The sequence below is a fragment of the Nannobrachium achirus genome (assembly GCF_963921795.1).
Source record: "Nannobrachium achirus genome assembly, chromosome: 2".
Taxonomy (NCBI): Eukaryota; Metazoa; Chordata; class Actinopteri; order Myctophiformes; family Myctophidae; genus Nannobrachium; species Nannobrachium achirus.
The window spans coordinates 55,421,447-55,439,430 of NC_137811.1; the positions used below are offsets into that span (position 1 = coordinate 55,421,447).

The 17,984-nt window shown below is 42.7% G+C and overlaps 1 protein-coding gene across 1 annotated transcript in view; it reads right to left on the reverse strand.

Moving 5' to 3' along the window:
* Positions 1 to 7,287: 7,287 nt before the first annotated feature.
* bckdhb (branched chain keto acid dehydrogenase E1 subunit beta) overlaps positions 7,288 to 17,984 on the reverse strand; it is an 86,581-nt gene continuing 75,884 nt past the window's right edge. Inside the window, exons 10-11 of the mRNA XM_080754243.1 lie at positions 10,244 to 10,395; positions 7,288 to 7,917 (exon numbers count right to left, since the gene is read on the reverse strand). Coding sequence (XP_080610369.1) covers positions 10,255 to 10,395 — 141 coding nt within the window. The 3' untranslated portion in view covers positions 7,288 to 7,917; positions 10,244 to 10,254. The remainder of the gene's footprint in view (positions 7,918 to 10,243; positions 10,396 to 17,984) is intronic.

The following is a 17,984-nucleotide window of genomic DNA, read 5'->3' on the forward strand; positions in this document are numbered from 1 at the left end:
ACGTGTGTAAGTGTTAGTGTGCTCATGTGTGCCCTGGTAAATGTTTGATAGGGATAATGGAGGTTTAGATTAATGGAAGGGGAACAGCGCTCTCTCCAACCACCCCCCTGTGATTTCCAGTCAACAAACTGAGGGGTACAGTTAACAACAGTTAAGAATAGTTAATCGAATCATAACAGATAGAATAATTGTTAATAAAACAATCATTAGTTGCAGCCTGAATCTTAAATCTCAACGTTCCTACAAATCTGCCAACAATAATTGGGGAGTGACTCGAGGGGATAATATATGCAATGAAAAAAATCGGAAGAGCTTTCAGCTGGGGATCTAAACCATTTCCATCCAAATTCTTCACTCCATGTAACATAAACATCATGCACCTTTTAAAATGCCCAGTGTATCATTTTTTGTTTTGTTTTAACAATAAAAACCAAACACCAAGAGATAATAAGATAAGCTCAGATTCCACTCCAGCTCCAAAAGGCTCGACATATTTCTCTGCATTTCTCTCACAAGGAAGCAATAAAACATGAAACGTCTTGTCCATTATTAATATTCCTAGTATGTGTTCCATTAAGCTTGTGACTCCAAGATCAAATTTGAAGAATGGAAAAGACATCCATCAGGAAGCCTTGCAAAATGATGGCCAAACGGTCTCTTTGTGAAGAGAAGGTACATGGATGTGATAGAGCTGAACACCATCTGCCAGTTCCAACTCTGTGTCAGACTCTAGTCCTATTAAACCACAAGTAAATTACATGCAGTTACTTGTCAGTCCGAGAAAAGAGAACTGGTATCTTTGGTTTGACGGAGACAGTCAGCTGCGGTCACTTTGTGCCTTGGGAATAGCCTGGTCAATTGGGAACTGAGGTTTTGAAGCTGCTACAAGGTGACGTTCAATGTTCAATGAGAAGACTGACAGAGGTCATATGCTGTCACCAATCACAGATAGGTTGACACAAATTAGTTGCGGTATATTTGAAATGGCCTAAGGCATGTGCACGATATGATAGAAGGCCTTTTAAAATAAAAACCAAGAGACACGTTTTTTTCTTGTCAAATAAAATGTACACGTTACTTACAAATTATTTGAATAATTACATTAATATTGCAATGCTGGAAAATCCTCTCTCATATTGAACCAATTTGGTATCAAGGAAAATATTTCCAAGCCACAGCAGAATGTTCTCTTTTCCACAGTTCTTTTGCATATTGCATTGTCCATGTTCACAAAGAAGCCATTCTGCTGCTACTGTATGTCATACTCAGGGTGGGAAGAAATATTCACATGGCAGCCATTTTGCTCTTACATCAGACTTGGTGGGTAGGATGAATTTACCTATCCCAGAACCAGTAGTTTCAGTAGCAGTTATATAATCTTCCACAATCTCTGATTAGTCTTGAACATAAACCCCTGGTAGATTCAAGTCAGGATGTCGTAAACAAACGCGCTGCCAAGCTGTCAGCCAGGCCAAATTACCTCTGCTGACAAACAGTATACCCCTAGCAACCATTTTGTTGTTGTCGGCCCCGGTGCGAGGCGTTGTAGATCTGCTATTTTCACAAGTTTTGTGTGACAGTCTTATATGATGAAGCAGGGCTTTACTTTACGGAAAGATTTACACATTTGAGAAACTTTGGAGATTCAAGGTTTGTGCCCGATAGTGACGATTTGTTTGCCACAACTGCTGGTATCACACCCGGCCCTGGGTTAAAAAAACGGACACGGATAATGAGGGAAAAGTAAACTCACAGGCCCCAATGTTTGTTTGTGTTTTTGGTGCGTATGACAGAAAGGGCCAACAGTAAGACGGGCAGATGTACATGTGTTATGTGTTTATGCATTGTTGTGCGTTGAGTGTTCTATTTGGGTTAGAAGAAGCAGTACAGGCAGTACTTGGAAACCCATGTATTCTGCCCGGTGCAGCCTCTCTCCACTGCTCTTTTTGCCCTGAGTGGTCTAATTCAGCTGTGCACGTGTGCATAAGTGTGCTCATGTGTGCCCACTGTTCCTTGCAGGTAAATGTTTGATAGGGGTAATGGGGGTTTAGATAAATGGAACAGTAACAGCACTCTCCCTCCATCCGTCCCCTGTGATTTCAGTCAACAAACATGAGACCGCCACAGTGTCTGAAGTCACAACGTCCCTGCTCATCTGCCTTAATTTCTACATCAACAATAATTGGGACTGACTCGGGGGTTTCACAATATGCGATGAGAAGAATATTATCTGAAAAGGCTTCAGTTAGGGATTTAACCACTAAACTGTATATACTTAGCTGACTGGAGTCCCCCCAGTGATCTATACTAGACCCCCTGTATCCTGATTCTTTTGCCCATAACAAATCTCTTCACTGAAAATAGCACAATGTTTTGCCCCAGAATAGGGACACTAGAGTTCATGTGGTCAAAATGTTTCTGTAAAAAAAAAGGAAGATCTGTGGCAACAAATTAAACTACAACAGAGGTCGAGATCCTCCAACAGCGTCGGAGATGGAGAGGCCATACTCTCCATAAACCAGCCTCAAGACAACCCTGGAAATGGAACTAGTTACTTTACACAACTGTCTGCCATGGACGGATTAACCCCCGCGAGGGCCCCTGGGCCACCCCACCCTCCACCATAACCCCCTCTCCCTCCCGACGCGCACTACCCAGCTCGGATTTTAAGCCATGATGATCATCTGTGGGCCAAGAAAGCACCTGTAGACAACAGAGGAGGGGCCCACACATTAGATTTTTAATTAACATATACATTTAATTTTAGTAAATTGTCAATGACCACGTGGCCCAGTTCCCTCCAAGGGCCCCTGAGAGCCAAGGGCCCCTGGCAACGGCCCCACCGGCCCAATGGTTAATACAGCCCTGCTGTCTGCTGCGGGGAACCTGTGGTGTCCTCTCTGCTGCGATGTGATGGGTCGTGTGATTCCGACCAGCCCCAAACAATGCGCACAACAGATAACTTTATTCAATTTGGCTTTTTTGGGGTCGCTTTTTCGCGTCACTTTGCTAATTTGTGTATAAAGACCTTTACTATTTTAACAGAAATACCAAATAAATACATGAATGTGTTTTTACGAAGAATGTGTTCATCATAACAATTCATAAGCATGTAGCTGTAATGACCCAGTTGCCATTGAAATACACAGTGGGTCACCCACATCAGAAGCAAGGCAGTTATCTAATCCTCCATAATCTCCTGTTAGACTTTACCATATACCTAAACCATTGTGTCATTTTAATCCTTCTCATTTAAGGATCTAGAGATCAAGTTTAATGCCTTAATTCCTCCTGTAATGATTGTCATTCCCTTTAACAACTTAAACAGTTAATCAGGGTCCCAAGGGTCTGTACTCAATTCCCTCCTTTTTCCCCTTTGTACCAAATCTCCTCGCGTTGCAATGCATTGCGTGTAAAACTTTAGGAATGCCTATTTTTGCCTAATGTCGTCTATTACGACATGCCCAGAATAGGGATTCTAGTGTTCATAATGGATTTCAGACGGTCATCTCCATGTTGCTACAGCTGATTCAGAATGCAGCTGACTGGCACTAGGAAAAGGGATCACATCTGCTCCATACTGGCCTCTCTTCGCTGGCCGCCCGTCAAATACACACAATTGTATTATGTTTTTAAAGCACTACTATGGACTGGCACCACCACCACCATGTTTCTGACCAGTGACCTTTGTCCCTACTCCACCTCTCATGGTCCCTACACATTAGGGGACTGCCCATAAGTCAGAAGGTTCATTAGTCCTACATTGGTTAGGGTTAGGTTTACTTTAGAATTCACCAGGTTAGTATTCACAAGTTTTGGACTAATGGGCTGTAGGACCAATGCCATGGACCCACACATTAAACAACAACTGTTGTTAGATCTTCTGACCAACTACTCCTGTCTGTTCCTCAGTCTCAGTTAAACTACGGTAAGTGCGACCGTGCCTTCACTGGAACAGTTTCCCTTAAGTCAACTAAAACTTATGGTCAGTTTGAACACATCTCAGGTTAACAGGTGTAAAAAAAAAAGGGGGGGGGGGATAAACAGAAAAACACATCAGATATCAATGTGGACATTGTGAAATATATACGTAAGATGCATGATACATTATATTGTCTCTGTTGGGTGGAAATCCTCATATGTCCAAAACGCTTTGTTTTCAGGATTGAAATTCAAAAGTAGCAGAACCACAAGCTCTAAACGTGCCGATTCGTGCTGTGTTTCGAGCTTGTGGATCTGTTGCTTTTGATGCTTGTGTGTGACGCCATAGTATGATCAAGTAGGAGGTTAATTTATGAAAAAACACAAACAGTTCTAATATAGGTAAATGTATGTGCGTTGTGTGGGTAAAAATAGCAGTTAGATAAGGCTGTTAAATAGCAGCACTGCAGCAGATATAATCGTGACAGAGTATACTGTCCATAAGTTACAGTGGCAGTATAGCAGGGTACACCTGCAGTCATATTACATAGAACAACCCTGTGGGGGCCAGGCTGTTGCCACAACAGCCTGGCGACAGGCGGGCTCAGTGTCTTTTTTTTTTTTTTTTTTTTCACTTTTACCAAGTTTTACTAGGTTTCCCCTCCACTGAATTTTAAATCTTGTACACCAAGACACACCTTTTCCCCCCCTTTTTTAAAACACATTTTCTTGACTTTTTCTGCCTTTATTGATAGTGAACAGTAGACTGACAGGAAATGGGGAGTGACACGCAGCCGTCGGGCATTAGCGGTCAAAGGGGCCTGGACTGCTAGACACACCTTCTTACATCGTTATACGAGCCTTAATGCTTGGCATGTGCTGTCGTTCTTGTGTGTTAATGTATTATATTTATGCATTTTATTTTTACTTACACATTTTTTTCTACTAATTTTGTTGTTTTGAAATGAGCTTCATAAAGCAAAAATAACAAAAGAGAGTCCGTAGATTCAAGTCATACATGATGTCATTGGTATGAAAACACACTGCCAAGCTGTCAGCCCCCAAATGACTAATTAATTATTATTAGACTCCAAGTTGTGACCTACCAACCCTTAGTTTGAGCGTTTCATGTAAATATAGTGTCTAATGACACACTGTCAAGAGCACGGATGCTATTATAGCCTGCCTACTAACCAGAGGTCATCTTAGCTGCCCCACCCGAAAGGCGGGGCTGCCTCACCACCATGGCTTTCACCATGACCAAAATGACAGACGTGATTTTATCTTTACATTTGGATTCGGGCTTGTGGCGCTGAGTGCTGAGAATCCTATCTGAAGTGTACAAGGGCTCGGCAGATACTTGCTGATTAGTGGCATTGTCTCAGTGGGTTAGCACTGTGTTACTTTGGCTGTTTATCCCACCTCACATCCCCCTTAAGTCCCAAACCGCTGCTTCCGGTGGTTCTGGGCCGTAAAAACGTTATGATTGAGGTGTTGAACTGGTGAGGAGGGAGGGAGGCCAGCACATCTCTGCGCTCAGTCATTATGAGGGACAAGGGAGTACAGCATTTGGCATGGTGGCAAGCATCCTTCCCCAGTTTAAGTTGGATTAGTCAATCCAAGAGATTTATTAACATTTCTCTTTGAAACTTCCATATGGTGATAGCTCTGATCAACGATACTCTGAAGTACAATAGTTCAGTTACATTATGAGCATTCCTAGAACATTTATTCTTCGAGGATTCACAAAATCCCCTGACGCAGCAAGCGTTCAAAATTAAAGTCAGTGAACTAACGTAGTTCAAACAATCAAGACCTTATTGGAAGCAGTTGGTCTTCAGCACGTCTGTCAAGCAAATCACACATCTTGATCACTACACCCCAAAAGACATCCAAACAACACACACAAATGTCCAAAAGTGCATACTGAGTAATGTTCACAATTGTCTTAGAACAGTGTCCAGATGCTGTTTCAGATTAAGCCTGAGGGACTTTCCCTCATGTCCAGGTCTGAATTCAAGCCATCCATACCGGACCACATCGCACTCTATTTCCTAACTTATTCATCACCATATGATGGTGTTTTGCGCACAGAAAATAAAGTCTTAAAGCTCACGTCACTGATGCAACGTGTTGTGAGCTTGTAGATCGCCTACTTCCGGCACATAGTACCGTTGTGCGCCCAAGTATAAATCAGGCGTATCCCTCCCATTTGATTACATATGGCTGAGGCTATGCCATAAGGAAATTGTTACACTCTGAACTTATTAGCCACACTTTGAAGTCCCCCCCTCACCTTTCTCATAAAGTCTACTGATGGTTCGAGTTTTACACTTCAGAAGCAAATTATAAGCAAAGAGCTTCAGGCATGAGGCCATGGACAGCATGTAGTATGCAGCACAGCTGGTCTTCTTTCTCATTCACAGCGCTGAGGATGTTTCATTAGCAGGGTTACTATTCTTTCCCATAGGCTTCAACAGCACTAGGACCGTTTATTTTAGCATGTGGTAGCCATACTATACAGTAAGTGACAGGATAAGTAGGATGTATAAGGGTGCTGGGTAATAATGTAACATCACAACTACTACACCTATTACGTACCTTAAAGAATGACATGTGTGGCCTGGTGTGGAGTGTAAAATAAGCATGTGCAACACATATGACACTATCCAGTAAAACAAAATCTGCATATAATTACTGTACATTACGTTTGGCTTACACTTGAAAATGTTTAGATTCATGAGCTGTCGCAAGTCCATCTCAGTGTGAGGAAAATGACATATTATGTACGTGCACGGTGCAGGCGTGATGTGCCGTGTTTCAACATGCACCCCAGATTGGGTGAATATCAATTACACCCACTTGGGAGTAGACTGAACTGTAAACGTGCCTTAAAGCGTTTTGAAGTAGAAAACAGAAGTAGAGTTCTGTAGAAGTAGAATTTGTATTTTCATAAGCTACAGAAAAATGTTAGTTAAAGGGATTCATGGGAGATACTGCATAAAGTGACATATGGTAAAATGATAACTAAAATACATTAAAAGGTCTTTCTCTCAAAGATATGACAAAACACACAGACACTCGTCACTTTATTTTTATAATCGTGTACACACCATACACACACACACACACACACACACACACACACACACACACACACACACACACACACACACACACACACACACACACACACACACACACACACACACACACACACACACACACACACACACACACACACACACACACACACACACACACACACAACTACAACAGTACCACATCCAATGGTAATCTAATCTATTTCAGTTCCTTTTCATGTAGACATTTGCCTATGTGAGCTAAACATGTGATTGATTCCCCTAATGTTTCAGAGGTTTTTATTTTTTATTCAGAAAAAGACAAATTTTCTGACCAGATGGGCTGGAAGGGACACACTATTTTGGTCCATTTGTGTTAGTTGGTAATGACAATAGCGACAGAAAATAGTACAGTAACAGCGCTCAAGGACATATCACGCCTACAATGAATCACCCGATGTTGATTGATTTATTTTCTTTACAATTCCTTAAAAACCAAAGAAACACAAATGTTAGAATATTTAAGTTTAGTTCAGGTCAAACAAAACAAAGATTAGAAAAGCAAAGAGACATTCAATCCAGAGTAACCGCAGAACAAAGGAGAAACACACATTCCACCATCTATACTAAAATCTCACATACAAACTGAAAACCCAATGTTACCGTTAATCTGGATATTAAGAGACCTACAGCCTATACAATAGATAAAGTGGTCGTATGTGTTATTCAATAGAACATATGAACTAATCCAGGGGTAACAGTCTATAGATTGAGAGCATGGACCATGGAACCCATCCGGGTACTGCTTCATGACTGGATGAACAAAGTCTTTTTTTCCTGGTTGTTGTCCAGTGGTTGGATAAGTGAAGAAGGAAGGAGAGCTCAGAGTTCAGATGCGCCAGAGATTGGAGCCCTAGAAATGGAGAAAGTTTCACTATATCAAACTGACTAAATTGTCTGTTCAGAGCAGGTATAGAAAGGAGGAAATACTGTATCCCACAGTTGGCCCCCAAACTGTGGAATAAACTCTCAGTTGCACTCAGAACTGCAGACTCACTCCCTAGCTTCCGCCGTGGTCTGAAGACTCACCTATTCAGACTCCACCTTAGCCCATAGCACTTGCCTAACCCCAATGACCATACAAGTAATTTAGATCGCATTTTTTTCCGTTATAATTTGTTATTTCGTTTTTACTGAATAGGTGCTCGGTCTACCTTGCCTACTATTTCTTTCCATTTGATGTATTGATGTTGATGTATTGCTTATTGTAAAGTCGCTCTGGATTAAGAGCGTCTGCTAAATGCTTAAATTGTAAATTGTAGATTATGGGAGGTAACCACTCTTGGAATCAAATAAGTATCTCTTCATTTATCACCTCCTTTCTTTACGCTTTCTTTTTCATGACTGGTGCACAAAATGACACTCAAGGTTCCAGGTTTGCATTTTACACTGGAGGCATTGCTGCTACTACGTTTTTCAGTTGGTGGCATTGCACATAATTTAGATACACACACACAGAAAAAAAAGATGAAGATAAGTTGTAACGAGTTTCTGATGGTGGGGCATTTTCTTAATGAAATATACTGTATGTCTCTATACGAATCATTATTCTTTATGTTGTGTGACAGACCATGATGACCTACAACCTGAATGCTCTACTGTAGGTTGCTACCTAGTCGGTAGAGCACTTCATGGGCATGGGTTCGATCCCGAGCACCGCCAACTCAGTGTATGAGTAGCACGGCTTGGGTGCAGAAGGTTGTGCGATAAGTACTGGGAGCTGATAGTCGGTGTGGCGCTTCACATCAGCAATCCATCTCCCATGGGTCTAGCGCATTGTGAAACGGGGATAGACAAAGCGCCGCGCTCTGGCTGATACAGACAATCAAGCCTCTCCAACCTACGTACATCATAGAATACTATACTATATGTACCAAGAGGGATAATAAATAATCTGCCAACTGTTTGTCCAAAATATAACGTTAGTATTTAAATAATAATTATAATAATTACAAAAAAGACAGACTTGTGAGTTCGAGGGCCCTGGTTTGAATTCGACTCCTGTCTTGTCTTGCGTCTCTCTACCATTCGCTCCCCTAGTGGCAAAAAAAAAAGAAAAAAAAAAAAAGAAAAAAACTTCTGGGAACTCAGATTACGCTTCCTGTCTCTCTACACTAATCTGAATTAAAGCATAAAATGTACAATAATTGTTTATAAAATAGCAGCAGCAAGCCTATAAAAGTAGCTTATCACAACAACAAGAATGTGTCTTGGCACCGGGAAAAACTAATTGAGATTTCTAAAATATACATACTGACCGAATATAAAAAATCTCTGAAAGAAAAAGAGTCAAGAACAAAAAGATTGCTGGGTGTCTGAGCAACGAATCAAATTCTGAAATCTGTCACTATCAGTGTCTAATAGTGTCTCATTAAACCACATCACTTTATGTGGAGAGCTGCAACTAATGACTAATTCATCAAATATTTTTGATGATGTGTGAATTTAAAAGTCCTGGATTGCTATTTTTCATCACTACCTCACCGTGCCGGGAGTGGGTAATTTGCACGCCTGCTGCCTTCCTTTGATGTGGTAGCCGTTTCTCAGGCCAAGTGATGTGTTTTATTTTCTCCCAAAAAGGTTGACAGCTATACTGAAATCCATGTACGTACATTTTTAAGAATGGTGTGTAATGTAATACGTTTATATTATGCATTTTCATTTAGAACACTGATGAGACCACAGCTATCCAGGTATCTGAATAGAATGCACACCCTCCAGCCAATTAGAATAGAATAGTCTCAGAGGCCATGGTATACAGTGTATTGAAACACATAATAGAGCATTGTATACTGTACTGTATGTGTTTCAATGGACAAGTGTCTTCATTTGTCTCCTAAAATGCCATCATTCAATCTCTGAAGAAACTGAGCAAACTCATGGCTTAGATATTCAAGTTAGGAAAGGAGCCAACCACATTAATAATCACGTGTGTCTGCAGACCCACACAGGTAGGCTTGAAATAAACGCCAATGAGGTGATTTGACAGAAGGTTAGAGGAAACATAGTAGAAAGTAAATCTGCTCAACACCAAGAACCATTTGGTATATTTGCGCTTGATAGACTAAAATACAATATAAAAGAAGCAAATGCTGCATTGATGCATGGAGGTGCAAATTGAAGCATTTACATAATCGATGTAGTCAATAACATGGATGAATCGCAGCAACCCTACTTACCAAGCAGCAGTTCAGTAGCTGATCATCTTTCTGAGAGCTTCGAAGCACTTCCATTTGTCAGGGATGTAGAATGGCTCAAAGATGTGGGGAAAGGGTGTGTCGTAGCCACAGACCCTGGCGATCGGAGCCTCCAAGTTCAGGAAGCACTGCTCCTGTGAACAAAGAGGTGACCGTGTTAGCCTATAACGCTGTCAGCAATGAAACATCTTACATTCAGTGACGGGAGCAGTGTTTTACATGCACTTCAGAAAACCCCACTGGCTGTCACACAGTGTCTGCTAGATACTATACCAGTAAGACTCCCTAATCGGGAGATAAGCGACCGTAGGTCACTTATCTCCACAAATAGGGCAAAAATTTGTTTTGCCAAAATCTTCCTGATCCATGTTGATGTCGACATGAGTGTAGACATACTGTGTAGTGATTTTCGTGATTTTAGGGGAAAATCTGTAGGAGCAGTGTCCAAAAATGTGTTTTTAAAAATCGGCCTGGAGGTGGCGCTATATGGGAGAGATTCATGTTGATGGGATGAGTGTAGACATACTGTGTACCGATTTGCGTGATTTTAGGGCAAAAATTGTAGGAGCAGTGTCCAAAAATGTGTTTTGCAAGAATCGGCCTCATGGTGGCGCTAGAAGAGGGCCATGTGAGAAATGAGGGGTGGGGTCTCCGCGCCGCCAAGGCGGACGAATAGGTACGGGCCCCGGCTGTCCCGGTCGCTCCTAGCCGGAGTTACGGCATTTTATGTGAGCTGCAGTGTAGGGGGTCCTCCACTGGGGGCGCCACCACTTTTGCATCCGTTCTGGAGCACCAGGAGTCGGTGGTCCCCGGGAATTCCTCGTGAGCAGCCCCGTTGGGGTGGTCATTTGGTCAGTTTAGCACATTTGGTCATTTTTTACATCTGGGGGTCCCCCAGGGACCTGGGGGTCCCTGGAGCTCCGGGTGTCCTTGGAGGTTGTAGTTTGGCAGGTAAGGAGTGTGTGTACAACATTTGGCATGGATCGGGGCAACGGTTGCGGAGATATGAGCAGGGCAAGAGTGTGACGTGTGACTGACGGACTCACTCACGGACAGCCTGTGGAGGTTTTGGTAGTAAATGCGACCTATGGTCGCAACTATAGGCTACATTTCACAAAATGTGCTTATTGATGAAAATGGGAGTTGAGGCATGGAAATTTATGTTGTCCCCACTGAGGCTACTGCATCACTTGCTGCCGTTTCTGCAGGATCTCGGCTTGCAGCTGAACACTCACATGTACTATTACCATTTCTGACACACATTATAGGAACCGAAATGATTTATGCAGGCTGCTCACAGTAGGGCTCAGGAGATTTGGCTGGATTGCAAAACAAGCCATCACTCATGTCTCTTCATTGGCTTTTGACCTCCCATTGAGTCAAAGCAGGACAAAGCTGGCAAAAACACTCCACAGGGGACAAACCCCCCACTTAGCCGATAGTTTCACAGCCACACACACACACACACACACACACACACACACACACACACACACACACACACACACACACACACACGTGCAGACAAGGACCTAAAGTACCCTCTGTCAGAGTATGCTGTGATCTGCACACAGCTCAAGTAACCAAATTAACCCCTATCACACAATGCAATAATTTCCAATGAATTACACAGAGAATCTCCTTCATTCTGGAGGTTCTGTGTGTTTTTTTTCTTTTTTTGCATACTGCTGTCTGTCTTCATCAGTCTTGACTGAAGCGGGAATTTGACCTCTTCCTCTGAGCAGTGACGGCATTGAAAACTCAGCAGGCCGTGTAATCCCAACTTATGAATCAGCCAAGTTCTGCCCTGCAATGGTGTTGGCTTGGCAGGGCAGAACTTGCATGTTTCTCAGCACGGTTTTCATCTCTTATAAAACATCTGGCAGAGTTCTGAGGGAGACCTCAGTCTGCCGATAGTTTCACAGCCTGTGAACAACACAACTGGACAAAGTCGGCGTCGGGGAGAGGTCGAGCGGAGCAAGCCTGCATGAGTCCACTGCTCTGCTTCCTGGTGGAGTTCATGGGACATGCGAGGCCAAACGAGGCAGCTTCTTCCAACACAGACAGCATGTCCTGTGATGCTCCGTTTGATTTGTAAAGGCCCGTTCAAATCAAAGATTCTCAACAACGCGAAACCGTTTAGAATGCTGGCAGAGGATAATCATGGTGTGAATTTTAGAATTTTAATAACTCAAGGTCAAGAGCATTACCATGTCGTTTTGACCAATTAAGAAAGAACTGCCACTACACTGACATATTAGAAATTAGTTGTCTTCACTGGAAACTGTTAAATGCGGTTGTGGTCGTGGCTTTGATCGTATGTTTTTCATTCTTTTTCCAACAAGCCCCCAGTTTCATCCTGTTCTCGGGCCAAATATTTCTTCTGACCTGGCTTTTTGCTTACAAAACAGACATATATTTTAAAAAATGATATCCTGGATAGTAAAAGTCTACTGGAGCAGGATATGAGGAAGCATATATATATTACTACTGCAGTAAAAAGCTTAAACTATGAATCATCTTTCATCATCGTCAAGTTTTACAGGCCTTCCAAAACAGTTGGTAAGGCCAGGGGCCTCATTCATAAAATGGTCTTAAGATCAAATCTAATCTTAACTACTTAAACACAAACAGACGGTCAAGTACATATTCATAAAACCTTATGGAAATTACGGTATGTCTACGTCCATGTCTAGATGTACAGTAAGTGACTTTCCAGCTGGTTGTGTATTATAGGCATGAGTGTGTGAATCCTCTAAACCGCAGAGATTTGCACACTCATTTAGAGAAATTTTACTGGCATTTTATCAGGCGTGAGGAATTAAGCCAATAACCAAACCCAATGTGCTTTCAATTAAAGACATGACATGATGAGAGGTGCTATGAATTGAAGAAATTGCACATTTGCTAACATTAACTCAACGCATGGCTTCTCTAGGGTTAGGGCTAGAGATGCGCTGATTGATCTGTGAGTGATCGCGATCAGCCGATAATGCCTCTATCGGCTTTGATCGGTATCGGCTTTGCCGATCTACAAGCTAGATCAGCTATTTTCACAATTTATCTGTGGGACTGAATGTAACCTCAGCTTCAACTCCTACAAGTTAAATTGGATACTAAAGGACCTCAGCCAATGTGTATACTTAATATACAATGTCAATGTTTTGTAAGAGGAATCATTAAATATATAAATGCTCCTACAGTAACACAATAAACAGAAGAATTTATGGATTTGACGCTGTGATCGGGAATATCGGTATCGGCAGATACTGATTCCAGTTGATCGGTGATCGGTATTGGCCCCAAAAATCGCAATCGGAAAGTCTCTAGTTAGGGAAGTTCCAATAAGACACAACACCATCAAAGATAACTAGGTTTTTGCTCTTGATGAGTGGCTTAGAACAGGGGTCTTCAACAGGGGGTCCGGGACCCCTAGGGGGTTACTACAGGGGGGCCGCCAAATCCTTGTGTGATAGGCTGTCAAACAAGTCTATGAATCCATCTATGAAATCAATGAAAACTAGAAGCAGTGCTCTTCCGAGCACAGGTCTCCACCAGGCTGTGCGTCCTGGTGGTGCTACTGTATAATAGGCCAATGTAAAAAGGGTGGCATATGTTCTTCACATTAGATCTTTCATGGCAATCGGATGCTGCATGCATGATTTGAGTGTTCCAAAAATGTGTTTTGCTAAAGTCTACCTGCTGATGGCGCTATAACAGGCCAATGTGAAAAAGGTAGCATTTGTTCCTTGACCTAGTGGAAATATGTGTGGCAAATTTCACGGTAATCGCAAGCTGCATAGATGATTTGAGGCATTTTGTTCAAAAACGGAGCAATCCTGCAAACTTTGGAAGCTAATATTAGCCAATCAGGATGGAATATGAAATATCAGATGGATTGGACTTGATCACATGACTATAGAGATACTGTGTACCAATTTGCGTGATTTTTGGATAAAATCTCAAGGAGTAACATCCAAAAACGTGTTTTACATAAGTCTGCCCAAAGGTGGCGCTATAGAAGGCTGATGTGAAAAATGCAGGGCAAAGGTTTATCCTTAGCCTTTAGGGAGTGCGCTTACAAAGTTTGAAACTGATCGGTGAAGTTATAGGTAAAACCACAAATCGCCCTGTTATAGCGCCACCATGAGGCTGATTAAAAAAAATCAAGTGGCATTTCTTCCTCTGCCTAGTGGGAACGTGTGTGCGCGATTTCATGATAATTGCAATTTGCGTTTGGGATTTGAGGCATGTTGTTCAAAACAGCTCAATCCTACAAACTTTGGAATCCAATCTTAGCCAATCAGAATGGAATATGCAAAATCGGACAGATCCATGTCGATCGCATGACTGTCGAGATACTGCCTACCGATTTGTAGGATTTTTGGACAAAATCTGTAAGAGTAGTGCACAGAAATGTGTTTTACAAACATCGGCCACTAGGTGGCGCTAGAAAAGGCCCATTTGAAAAATGTAGGGCAGAGGTTCTAGATTGGCATCCAGGGAATGTGTGTGCTCACTTTGGCAGCGACCGGGCCAACGGCGACTGAGATTAGCTGCACACAAACTGCGAGGACGCACGGACGCACGGACGGACGGACGGACGCACGCACGGACGGACGAAGGGGAAAACATACTCTCCCCCCATGCCTTCGGCTGGTGGAGACAACAATGAAAATCTGCATCACACATTTTATACAATATGTAGAGGGGGCCCCTGAATCTCTCTCTCAGCTAAGGGGTCCTTGGCCTGAAAACGTTGAAGACCCCTGACTTAGAAGTTACTTTTGTTTCACAGGAAACGTTTTGTTTGATGTGTGTGCTGATTTGGGCCCTATTTTGAAGAGGAGGAAGAGCTGTAACTGTAGAAAAGTCACTAACTCTCCCCCTGGTCTGGCTCCACCCCTCACCTGCTCCACTTAATCACACACCTGCTCACACTCACCTCATCAGTAGCCTAGCCCATACATACTGACTCTCAGTGCAGTTTAGCTGCAGCAGCAGCAGCGGCAACAGCAGCAGAGCCTAACCCTGAACATTTCCACCATGTTATGCGTATCTGATATAAGTTCTTGATTACTTAGTATTGTATTTTATTGGTTAGCTTACGTGAGTTCATGATATTGTATGTTGCCCTTTGTTGTCTCCACCAGCCGAAGGCATGGGGGAGAGTATGTTTTCCCCTCCGTCCGTCCGTCCGTCCGTGCGTCCTCGCAGTTTGTGAGCACCTAATCTCAGTCGCCGTTGGCCCGGTCGCTGCCAAAGTGAGCACACACATTCCCTGGATGCCAATCTAGAACCTCTGCCCTAAATTTTTCAAATGGGCCTTTTCTAGCGCCACCTAGTGGCCGATGTTCGCAAAACACATTTCTGTGCACTACTCTTACAGATTTTGTCCAAAAATCCTACAAATCGGTAGGCAGTATCTCGACAGTCATGTGATCGACACGGATCTATCCGAATTTGCATATTCCATCCTGATTGGCTAAAATTGGCTTCCAAAGTTTGTAGGATTGAGCTGTTTTTAACAAAATGCCTCAAATCACAAACGCAAAGTGCAATTATCATGAAATCGCACACACACATTCCCACTAGGCCGAGGAAGAAATGCCACTTAATTTTTTTTTAAATCAGCCTCATGGTGGCGCTATAACAGGCCGATTCGTGGTTTTACCTATAACTCCACCGATCAGTTTCAAACTTTGTAAGCGCACTCCCTAGAGGCTAAGGATAAACCTTTGCCCTGCATTTTTCACATCAGCCTTTTATAGCGCCACCTTTGGGCCGACTTATGTAAAACACATTTTTGGATATTACTCCTTGAGATTTTATCCAAAAATCATGCAAATCGGTACACCTCTCCAACTGATCCAAAATGCCGCGGCACGACTGGTCTTCAACCAGCCTAAGTTCTCACATGTCTCTCCCCTTCTCCGCAGCCTCCACTGGCTCCCGGTTGCGGCCCGCATGGAATACAAAACACTGATGCTGACCTTCAAAGCAGCCAAAGGTATGGCTCCTCCATACCTCCAAAAGCTGATCAACCCCTACACCCCCACTCGTTCACTTAGATCAGCCAACACAGGGATGCTGACCGAACCCTCGCTAAAAACTCCAGGGCAAAAATCCACTCGTCCGAGACAGTTTGCCCTCTTGGCTCCCAAGTTGTGGAATAAACTCCCTGTCGCACTTAGAACAACGGACTCACTCGCTACCTTTCGCCGTGGACTGAAGACTCACCTTTTCAGACTCCACCTAATCCCTTAGCACTACAATAAAATCAATGACCATACATGAAGCTAATTAACATTTGTTTGTTAGGTTTCTCTAGAACTTGATTATATTGTGTTTTTCTCTAGATAGATATCCATTTACATTGTTATATTGCTGTTAATGTACTGACCTATTATCTTGTTTATTATTGCGATGTTGTATCTGCTTATTGTAAGTCGCTTTGGATTAAAAGCGTCTGCTAAATGCCTAAACTGTAAACTGTAAACTGTAACAGTATCTCTATAGTCATGTGATCAAGTCCGATCCGTCTGATATTTCATATTCCATCCTGATTGGCTAATATTAGCTTCCAAAGTTTGCAGGATTGCTCCGTTTTTGAACAAAATGCCTCAAATCATCAACACAGCTTGCGATTACCGTGACATTTGCCACACATATTCCCACTAGGTCAAGGAACAAATGCTACCTTTTTAACATTGTCCTGTTATAGCGCCACCAGCAGGTAGACTTTAGCAAAACACATTTTTGGAACACAATGCTTGAAATCATGCATGCAGTGTCCGATAGCCATGAAAGATCTAAGGTGAAGAACATATGCCACCCTTTTTACATTGGCCTATTATACAGTAGCACCACCAGGACGCACGGCCTGGTGGAGACCTGTGCTCGGAAGAGCACTGCTTCTAGTTGTATTTATCTTTTCTGTGTAGAAATAAAACCATAACAAAATGGGAACCCACTCTCCTGCATGGCTTTCTAACAGAAGCCCCATGGTGAAGCTAACCTGCCTAGCCAGCCCTATACCCTAGTCACCAACCCCCTACTTTACAGTAACCTTGATACCCTTGATACCTGTACCTGTCCAAGTACATTCCACTCAGGGATTCCTCGCTACGGGGACTTTCCAGGGGGAACTCAGATCGGGTATATCCCAGACGTCACTTAGCTACATCCTACCCACTGTGATCGAGGCTATTTTAAAGTATGTAACTTGACAGCTAGAGCTAGACGTGTTTTCTATTTACAGCTGACAAATAGTTGCACATCAAAGACAACTTTACTGCCCCTATGGTTATACTGTACACACTGTAGATACAGATGATGTTCTTTTGGTTTTCAAGGTAGATACGTTGGGTTAGGGTTAGGTACTCACCAGCGTCGGCAGGTTGGCTAATCACCCGCGTCGCGGTTACTGAGGCTGAGGTTAGGGTTAGGTTTAGGCATAGTTTTACTGAGGTTAGGGTTAGGGTCAAGGTTAGGTTTTGGTGGTTGGACCAAAGGGTGTTCGACCTAAGGACATGTTAGACCTTTATTGACCCTGTGGGTATAATACTAATAGAAATATTAATAACAACAATAATAATAAAGAGGTTGCAACACGCCTTGTTTATGAATATGGTACCAGAAACCAGGATATGTAGGTGAAATAAACATCAAAGATGTTTTGTACTGTACTAAAGAAATCTTGCTTAGCTAGGAATTATGGTGG